General features: G+C 34.0%; 1 protein-coding gene and 1 pseudogene across 2 annotated transcripts; one reads left to right on the top strand and one right to left on the bottom strand.

Moving 5' to 3' along the window:
- The first annotated feature begins 1,359 nt into the window (after positions 1-1,359).
- LOC143596748 (protein RADIALIS-like 1 pseudogene) lies at positions 1,360-2,270 on the top strand (annotated as a pseudogene). The gene is made up of 2 exons (XR_013146769.1): positions 1,360-1,654; positions 2,211-2,270. The product of XR_013146769.1 is annotated as a protein RADIALIS-like 1 pseudogene (transcript).
- A 4,408-nt stretch (positions 2,271-6,678) lies between these two features.
- On the bottom strand, positions 6,679-10,094 carry LOC143596747 (uncharacterized). Its single transcript, XM_077075439.1, has 5 exons — positions 9,941-10,094; positions 9,717-9,851; positions 8,253-8,360; positions 8,055-8,126; positions 6,679-6,871 (listed from the first exon to the last, which is right to left on the bottom strand). Exons 1-5 carry the CDS (start codon positions 10,073-10,075, stop codon positions 6,707-6,709), a joined length of 615 nt encoding a protein of 204 aa, XP_076931554.1. The 5' UTR covers positions 10,076-10,094; the 3' UTR covers positions 6,679-6,706.
- Positions 10,095-10,608: the final 514 nt, after the last annotated feature.

The raw sequence follows: 10,608 nt of genomic DNA, 5'->3' as shown, positions 1-10,608 counted from the left end.
CCAGTTAGGCGAACTTGGCCGTAGGCGAAGTTAAGCTTTGAAGACGAAGTTAAGCTTTGAAGGCGAAGTTAAGCTTTGAAGGCGAAGTTAAGCTTTTGCAGGCGAAGTTGTGGTTTTTGCAGGCGAAGTTGCCCAGTTCAGCTACGGGGCTTAGTTTTTATCAAGCATTTGGTGATTTTAATACCCTTGTTATGGTTCGACATCACCCACTACGTTCCCTAACCATTTTCGGTCGTATATATATCCCGTATATACTATAAAGCTTGGACCTTTAAGTAAAAACGTTCAATACTACGTAAACTTTAAAGGTCAAGAACATACCTTTAGCGCTCGTTCGATCTTGGTTAGCTTGTTTATGCACTCTAGATCTCGTGTAATAAGATCTAATACCAACTAACGTTTACTCTCTCTCGGGTCTTGCTCGTTTATGGTGTGTGTGTGTGTTTGGAGTGTGTAGAGATTATGATGGAAATGAAATGAGGGTTTAGGGTTTTATCTTGATTTAGGGGATATTTATATCCCTTAAAGCCCATGGACCTAAGGCCCATTCTCATTTAACCCATCTTAATTAATCTAAGTCCATGATCCGTTCTTTACTCGACATTAATTAATTAATAACGCGAAATCACTAAACGTAACTTTCTTTATTCAACATTATAAATTTTAGGATGTTACAAAGCAAGATTATACACGTTAAGACCTTGTCAAAATATGAAGATTATGCGTAAAGTTTTTGGTACTTGTGTGTGTGTGTGTTTTGTCGTTCTTTACCTAAAAATGATTATGTATTGACATAATAATTTGTTTTAAACTACAAGAAGAAAGTTTTTGGCATGCGTACCCATGCATAAAACGAGTATTATACGCATTAAGACGTGGTCATACATGTTAAGACCTCGTTAAATTATGAAGAATATGTGTAAAGTTTTTGGTGCTTCTCTGTGTGTGTGTGTTTTGTCGTTCTTTGCCTAAAAATGATTATGTATTGACGTAATAATTTGTTTTAAACTACAAAAAGAAAGTTTTTGGTATGCGTACCCATGCATATATAAAAACGAGTAGATGATATCATACGCGTTAAGACGTGGTTAAGACTTAAGATACGAAGATTATGTGTAAAGAGGAAGTGTAATATTTCTTGGAGATTCTTATTCTTCCACCATGCTAGAGATAGTATTGTCCCGGTTATTTCGTGGTGCTTAATGAGACCAATCATCAAAAATTCTTCTAGTTTGGCCAGCTTTATATTCTTGGAGCCTATAAATAGCACACATTGCACCAATTCACACATATCATACACTTAAAGAGTACTCTACACTTACAAGAGTGATCACATTCTAAGAGAGACTATATTATTACATAGCCTCTTTCGTTTTTTGAGTTTCACGAGTGTTTATATGGCGTCTAGCTCAATGTCTTCGCATGGGTCCGATTCATGGACTGCCAAACAGAACAAGGCCTTCGAGAGGGCGCTTGCTGTGTTTGACAAGGACACCCCGGACCGTTGGCACAATGTTGCCAAAGCTGTCCCTGGGAAAACTGCTGAGGAAGTGGAGAGGCATTATGAACTACTTATGCGAGATCTCAATAGCATTGAAAGTGGTCATGTTCCTTACCCCAACTACCGAGCCACCAGACGTGGCGGGTAGAGAAGGTAAAATCGAGTATCATGTAAAATATCATGAACTTTCATATCATGATTCGGTTTTTCCTAAATACATAACATATTCATTTATACGTATGTTTATACGTACGTTCTTGGTTTTCACCTTATTGACTTCATATATGATACGTTATATGTTGCTACCATGAAAACAGTAAACCGCATTGTTATCTTGTAACATATTTAAAGGAAACAATGCGGTTATGCAGCTTTCACAACATTTTCTGAACTGGTATATGTTATAACTTTTGGGTCGTGGTCACAATCGACTTTGTAGACGTGTGAGATGAGCAACCACATATCGACTCAAAAGTTGCAACAAATACCAGCTAAAAAAAGAACATTCACCGTCCAAAATATTATGGTTTCTCAATCAATCTCTTCATTTATTCTTCATATTCTTGAGATCCTTTTATTTTACTTTGAAAAAAATTCAAAAAATGAACACACAAACATGCATTAGAAGCTAGAAATGCATGCATATGCATGAATATGACATGTTTGAAGAGAATGCTAATTATTCTTCTACATTCCTTGAACCTTGCAGGATAAGGAATCCAACGGTCCATGAATGTGGCAATAAGGAAGATCCAACGGTCATTTTCTTAATATCATAAAATTATTAATATCATAATTATGGAATCATAAAATTGATTCCTTCATGTAACTTGATTTCAGCCATAATTGGCACCTAGATCTTCTTCTTTTTCTTCGTATGAAATAACAATATAACATTAATGTTTAATTTACTGATTTAGGAAATGTGTGTTCGTTATGGCCTAAAGTTTATGTAATTAAAAAGCGTATGTGAAATTGTTTTTGTCATAAAACAAGAATCTAATGTCAGCTTATTGTTTTAAGAATATAGAACACGCTTCTTAAAACAATAAGCGGAAGATTTTAGTTCTTGTTTTAGAATCATGACTCATCTTCAATAGTCTTATAACGATTAAGAAAAATAATTTCATATAACATATGCAAAAGAAGAATGTTCGACTATATAAAACTGAACGCGATTGTTTCATGTATCCAAACGCACAAACTTCTATCTAAGGGTGCGTGTGAATTGTTTTAAGAATATAGAAAATGCCATGGTTCAAAATCCATATAACCGAAATCTGTTGTTATTGTTTTTAGAATACATAACACGCTCCTTAAAACAATAAGCGACAGATTTCGGTTCTTGTTTTAGGAGCATGACTAGCATCTTAATTCAACAATCTTATAAAGATTAGGAAAAATAATTTCATAAATGCATATCCAAAAGAAGAATGTTACGAATATATAAAACAACCAAAAATGACATAATGTATACCCAGGCAACCATTTATAGCTATTTGAATTATAAAGATTCATGTATCAAAATTGTGTAATAAGAGAGTACTCAAATTTGTATCTATTTTCTATTTATACTAATTTCAAAAACATAAAAACATCTAAAAAACCTTGAATTATTTCAAGATGCAAAACATTAAACACATGATAAAATGTTGACAACCCACAAAAATATTTTGATGTAACACAATTAATGTATATATTAAAAACTGTAGTGAGTTCTTGTACAAATAAAATTAGCATACTAAGTATATACATAACTAGAGTAATATTATTACTATATGGTTTTGAACTAGAGTATTTATACTACAAATTATGAAGTAGAATGATAATAATTACTCTAATGTTATCATAATTACCCTGGTTATTTGGAAGCTTCTCACGTTAAAAGTTGTTTGTATTTGACCCTAACGTATTTGGCAAAAGCGTTTACTGAAATACTTTACTTCAATTACATCATATAGTATTGTTCAAGAGTGGGCTTAGCTGTTGTTATAATAACTGCTAGTTTCAATATGTTAATAGACAAGTGAGTTGGCACTTAATAAACTGAATCATTCTTTAAAAGTCATTCACAAAATCACTAGATGAAAATCTATGTATCAAAATTTAAGATTGACCGTATGATAGGCGTATGCTGATCGCCTACTCTGATGGATGTATGGTTACTCCCGTTAAAAGGTGCACTTTGTTACTAAACCCGCATGCTGCTCCAGATGGAAATTTGTAAACCCCACGGTTTGGAATTAAATTTTCTCCAAATTATAGATAAAAATAAACACGTTGTAATAGCATATTAGAAACTTTATTAAGAATCGTATATTTATTTGTAAAGTAAAAACGAAATGAAACCTTAAAGTAGCTTTGCCTTATGCGTTTGTGCTTCAAGGACCTATATATCATTGTTCGCAACTCAGTCTTGAAAAAAAATCATGTTGAATCGTTGATAAAAATAAGCATTAATCAAAGGCCAATTTTGTATTTTATAAAACATATCATTTTGGAAGTCACAAGAAGAAGAAAAAGAAACATTAAAAAACATAATCTTGGATTAAGTAGCTTTGGTGGTTAGTATGTTTGTGATTCGATGCATGTATATTATCATGCACAACTCGTTTTTAAATAAAATTTACACTAAAGAATAAATAAAAACATTTTGACGTAGTTTAGAAATTTACAAAACAGCATATTTTGAAAGTTAAAAAAGAGAAAAACAAAAAGTTATGAGTGGACCATATACCAAAATCTGACCAATAAAAAAACAAATAAAACTATATAGGATTTTATGGTAATTTTACTTAAAATTATTGTAACTATAATTTTATATATTCAAAGCCAAACTTACACTAAAATCACTTGTAAAATGTAATAAAGCATTTTTAAACTTTGATTTGACAAAGTGAACAATGTTTTGTGGATGATCCTTGACATGGAATTTTACCATATTTGAGTATAATTCTTATTAGTTCAACCAAATACCATATTTGTTCTTGCAAAGAATCCATTTATGTTTGTAAAGGATATTAACCTTTCAAACAACCAAAGTGAAGTTAATAGATTTGGTTGTGAAAGATGGACTGGCCAGGAAAGAAACAATAAAATTAGTAGATGATGTTAGAAATATGTTAAGAGATGTTTTTCGGGTTAGCAAAGAAAGACATATATGAGATATAAAGCTTTTTCCGAGATACAAATTCTAGTTTTGGGGTCTGAATCAGGACGTACCTGTGAACTTGAGTTGAAAAATGTTAGTGTCATATAATTAAAAAAAGATTTAAAAAACAAGTTTACAAGGGTTTCATGATGAACTTGTTGATTATGGGGTTCTAATTTACCATCATGTCTTGGCAAATATTGAAAATTTACGCGATTTTCTTGAGGTTATAAAAACTCTAATACATATTTATTTATTGGGAATATATTATATCGTTTGTCCTTTTAAACATTACCAACTGTTTTTGATATGTTACGTCATAAACGTGTTTGAATATGAAGGAAAATTTTATGAAAAAAATGCTTGTTTCAATGAAAATGAAATTTATAAAATATTTTCAAGAACGTCGTTCTTTATTATTTGTATTGTCGCATTGATTCTGTGTTAAAAATGTTTGTGTCGGTTGAAGGTTTAACTGATCGGATAGTGGTAGCTTTGGACCTACACAAACACGAGATCGTTTTAACAAATGTTTAAATAATATGTATGTTGTTTATTATAAAAAAATATGGTTCACAATCAGACATTTCCATGTCATTTGCTTCGTCATCAAGCAGTACTTCATGTAGGAACCCTAGCTAAAGAAATTTTATACTAAAAATGATGTAAGTCATGACAAAGGGGGTGATACCTACATTAGCGAGCTAAGAAGGCGTAGCAGGATCGACTTTTTACCAGCCACGCGTGTGTTTGTTTGCAGAACATTTTTTTACCGACTATGCGCCTTAAGGATTGATAGAACTATCTTTTTACTAGGTGGAAAGAATGAGAAAGCCATCATCCCATTCTTGCCGCTATGACACGTGATTTACTAAGCATCCAATCTTTTCCGGTAGCTTTAGAATTCATGTTTTTTAGTGACAAAGTTTTATCAATCCATAAACATGTGCTACCTAGTAAACAATAACTAAAGAAAAGCATAGAGCTCAATGGCTCAAACCAATAAATTGTGTTGATTTTATGTTTTAACTATTTAGTTGAATAATTGTAAGAAGATTATGTTTTCTTAATTTTCAACTTTCAAAAATAAATAAAAAAAGGTATTTATTCATTATTTAGTTTATCGTTTTCTAACTCATTTTAAAATCAATTATTTTAATAGTTTACAGTCAGTTCGGTTAATAATCTAATTGATTATCATGGTTAGACTAAGTGCTGTGGAAAGGGGCTAATTAACGAAAAGTGCCACCATATCACTATCACGCATGCGAAAGAGGATCAACTAACTAAGCTCTCAAATGAGTGTAATGGTTAAAACCAAAAAAAAAAAGCAATTAAGTTTTTAATCTTTGTTTTGTTTTTTTCATAAGCGTGGTAATTTTGATTAGTTGAATCTATAATCAATCCCATCATCAATGCCCTTCATCTCGTTACTTCAATTGCGCCTTTGGCGCCCCCATTAAGGCTTTTGGCCTCAAAAAATGGTGATATTAAGAGAGTATATTTGCAACATTACTTCCTTAACCATTTTGGGGAACAGGACGCAACCCGCTTAAACCCGACAAAAACCCAATCGGCTGTCGACAGCTCACCCACCGCATTTGAACCTGCCGGAAACTGCAAACACCGTCTTCCATGAACCCATAAACCCCTTCGCCATCTTCCTCACACAAACACACACATAAGCACTCCTCTCCTTTCAGAGCTGCAAGGCCCACGATACCCGAATAGAAATAACCACCCCCCCCCCCCCCCCCGGAACAGTATGTTAAAAACATGTGTCATGTCACCTTTTCCAAAAAAAATGTTACTTAAAAACTCAGACATCAAAATTATCAATTATCCTTGAAAATAATCTCAGTTTGACATCTTTACTTATTCTACAAGAAACAGTAAAATTAAAGAAAAAAACAAATGTCTAGAAATCCGAACCATAAACATCTTCAAACCAATTAAGAAAAAGTTTGTGAACCTAAATAACCTTAAAACTGAATGCCACATGTATTCATGGAATCGATTTTCCTAGGAAAAACATTATAAGTACCAAAAATATATTACTTTTTGCGGATTTTGACGTCGAGAGTCCACCGCACTTTGCCCTCTGGTAAAGGAAGGGTTTTGGGCAGTCTAAGTGGCACTTCAAATTCACCTAAACTTGACAATGGAGATGGTAGCTGCAAGTTATCAGGCTCGATATGCACGCCAATCTGTCTTGCCACCTGCCACGTCAGCAAAAAGAATCAGCATTTCAATCGATTTGTATAAAGAGGTTGTAAAATGTTCAATAAGGGATCAAAATGGTCAAATATATAGAAACTTAAGTAGCGGAACATGAAACAGTCAAACTGATAAACGGGCCAAAACTCGTGTGTAATTTGTATTCAAATGCTTACATGCTTTAAATTTTTATTTAAAAGAAATAAATTAGCATATTAATGATACGGCTTTCCTAGTCATATTTAGTACAATATTTATTTACAAAATTAAAAAAGAGTAAAGATAATTAAAAAGGAAGCGAGTTTTAATATTTGTTACCTGTTTACCGCTTAACGACTTTTTTTAGAAATTATCACTAAACAGTAACCAAGCTATATAACTACACCATTTAGGTCACCTCGTTTCATAACTACACCACTGAGTAGGGGTGCAAACGAGCCGAGTTGCTAGCGAGCTAGTCAAGATCAGTTCGTTAAAAAGCTCGATTGAGCCGAGCTTAATCGAGCCCGAGCCCGAACTCAAGCTTGAAAATAAGCTCATTTAATAAACGAGCCCAAACCCGAGCCCGAGCTTCACTTATCGAGCTCGAGCCGGCTCGCAAGCCTAAACTAGCCTACCATTTATATATATTTTTTAAAATATATATTTAATAATTATTAATTAATATATATAATGTTACAAAAAAACAAATAAAAATAACTAAAAATAATATATACTATTTTGTACATAAAACTATAATAGAAAAAATATGTAAAAATAAATTTAATTATATAAAAAATAATTGATAAATCGTAAACGAGCCTGAGCCTGAGCCGAGCTCGAGCTTCAAAATCTATTCTCGAGCCGAGCTCGAGCTTTGAAAATAAAGCTCGAAACAAGCCGAGCTCGAGCTTTGTATAAGTTAAACGAGCCGAGCTCGAGCCTAGTCGAGCTCGGGCTCGGCTCGGCTCGTCTCGTCTCGTCTCGTTTGCACCCCTACCACTGAGTGTAACAATGATAAAACTTGTATACTAATAAGTAAGTATTTCTTAATTAGCATTTAGCAGGCCGGCCCAGCCCGACCACCACATTCAGATAAATGTTTGGTAAAATATCAACTAACAGGGTGTTAAACTAACTTACACATATACACAGAATACATGAAGCAAAAAATAAATAAACTTAATGGTAAAGAAAAAGATATACCTCAGAAATGATTTCATCTTTTTCCACGGGTGTACGCAATTCAGTATCGATCTTTACGTATCTTCTCAAAACCTTCAACAAATCTAAAACAAATCAAGCAAAAAATAAACTCAAGTACATGGCTATTTTACGACATTAACCTTTTAGAAAACTACAAATAAATTTAAAAACAGAGAAAAAGAAAACAGAATAACAAACCAGCTTTGCGTTTTCAAGTCTTCTTGCTGCCTTTAGGTGTTCTTTCATTGTATCTTCCTCCGTCTTTGGAACTACCTTGACCTCTTCAACCTCCTTCGGTTGATACATCTGGTTGAAAACACGTGTTCAAAAGATTAGCGAACCTCACCATGAGCCATCGCATCAGAGTTAACACATTCTTTTCATAAAGGGTCATGCTATTAGTACACCACCCCAAAAGTGTACACCAACTTGCCTGTCACATCATACGATATGTACGATCAGGCGAAAAATGGTCATACGTATGACTTGCCACTCATACGTATGATCACACCAGTCATTTCCTTGTCGGTCAAAAGCATCATACGGGTTGTATGATTTGCCACTCATACGACCCCTTTGACCATTTTTCTGTGTCATACAGCTCAAATGGTCATTTCTCCTTGTCATACGGAAAGTATGGGCTATACTGGTTGTATGGCACGTAGTGGAGTCTTGACAATGGGCCACTAATGTTCATTAACCATCTACATTATTGAACTTTGAACTTTATCTACAAAACATAATTTAATATTATGAGCGTTTCTCTGATGTTATCGCGCCAATCAAGTCAAAATCGTGTAAAACCATTAAAATCCTTCGGTAAATGCATAAATATAAGAAAAAGCCTCTGGTGCTAGATGGGTCGTATGATGTCAAATCAACTCTAGTGTGCAAAGCCTGTCGCATCATAAGGTCTATACAATTGGGGCATAAAAAAATCATACGGGCCCATATGACTTTGTTCGTGGTCACATCACTAACTTCTTTGTCAGCCAACATCATACAGACCATACTCGTACGTAGAGGTGCACAAATCGGTTTTTTTTTAAAAACCGGTTCGTTAATAACCGGACCGGTTTTTCTTGGCCTGGAAAAAAACCGGTTTTTAAATAACCGGACCGGTTTATTAACCGGTTTTTTTGGTGAAAAACTCGGACCGGTCTAACCGGTTAGGACCGGTTTAGAAACCGGTTAGAACCGGTTAATAACCGGTTTTTTTAATTAACCGGTTTTTTTTTTAAAATAACCGGTTAATAACCGGTTTTTTTTCATAATAACCGGTTTTAAAATTAACCGGTTTTTCCATAACCGGTTCAGTAACCGGTTTTTTCTCTAGAACTTGTAACCGATATACGAACCGGCGGTTACTAAACCGGTCAAACCGGTTTTTAAATAACCGGTTTTTGTAAAAACCGGTTTTTAAATAACCGGTTTTTGTAAAAACCGGTTTTCGGTTTAAACCGTTGAACCGGTTCACCAACCGGTTTTTTTGCCCATCTCTACTCGTACGGCCAATATGATCATTTTCTCAGCACGTATGGCACGACAGGCGTCTGGACAGTGTGTTTGTGGTGTTTCTTTAACATTGACCTAATTAGCAAATTCTTCAGTAAATGCATAAAAATCAAATCAGAAAAACGCAGACAACAGAACAAGAACAACCTTCCTCTGTTCGTTGATTAAATAAGCAAACTTATCAATATTCGGAACCGCAAGCAATTTAGGCATCAAATGGTTGCGAAAATGCCCTGGAGCAACTTTAACCGTTTCACCTGCTTTCCCCAGCTTATCTATATTCTGGATTCAACATCACAACACAATTACTTCATTTTACACAAATTATAAAATAACAGAAAGCCTTTTAACTGTAAAACTAATCTACTTACAGTTGTAAGTATAACTTCCAACTTTCTGTATCTAACACCTTGACCACCATAAAACAATGGATGATGCAGCACACATTCCGAGTTCAAAACCTTAATCTGGCGAAGGATATTCTTACCGTACTGGAGGTAAGCCATTCTTTGTTTACGTATTCAGTTGAAAAGCTAAATGTTTATAATCCTGCAACATGAAACATGTAAACGAATCGAACAAGGCCTTGTTCATGCTCGTCCGCTAAGATTTTATCGGACAAATGAACGGTTCACGAACACCTAGACGAACGAAATTTTGTGCTCGTGTTCATCCATTAAGAAAATGAGTTTGTTCGTGAATGGTTCATGAACTCAAACGAACGAACACAAATGAGCACATATAAATTAATCACATAATATATTTTGCTTAAATCTATATGATAAGATTAGAAAAGTCATTAAAAAGTATTTAAAACCTTTAATGAACAGACATACACAAACAACACATTAACGAGCATAAACGGGCATAAACGAACGAACATGAACACAATTCAACAAACATGGCCTTTGTTCGTGTTCGTTCATTTAGTTAATCGAACAAAATTCCTTGTTCATGTTCTTTCTGTTATTAAACCAAAAAACATAAACAAACGCAAACGACCAAAAATGAGCACATCATCAAACGTTCACAAACACAA

The sequence above is a fragment of the Bidens hawaiensis genome, unplaced genomic scaffold (assembly GCF_021521415.1).
Source record: "Bidens hawaiensis isolate Kalapana, Puna unplaced genomic scaffold, B.hawaiensis_p1.1 tig00046951_1, whole genome shotgun sequence".
Lineage (NCBI taxonomy): Eukaryota > Viridiplantae > Streptophyta > Magnoliopsida > Asterales > Asteraceae > Bidens > Bidens hawaiensis.
Note: the sequence above shows the minus strand (reverse complement) of the source record. Positions and strands in the feature narration are given on the sequence as shown.

Excerpts from the sequence above, each read along its gene's own strand:
- LOC143596747 (XM_077075439.1), bottom strand. The coding sequence starts at position 10,075 with ATGGCTTACCTCCAGTACGGTAAGAATATCCTTCGCCAGATTAAGGTT. Across the intron at positions 8,127-8,252 it reads GACTTGAAAACGCAAAGCTG|GTTTTGAGAAGATACGTAAA; the intron begins GTTTGTTATTCT and ends GATTTGTTGAAG. Across the intron at positions 6,872-8,054 it reads AAGATGAAATCATTTCTGAG|GTGGCAAGACAGATTGGCGT; the intron begins GTATATCTTTTT and ends CTGACGTGGCAG.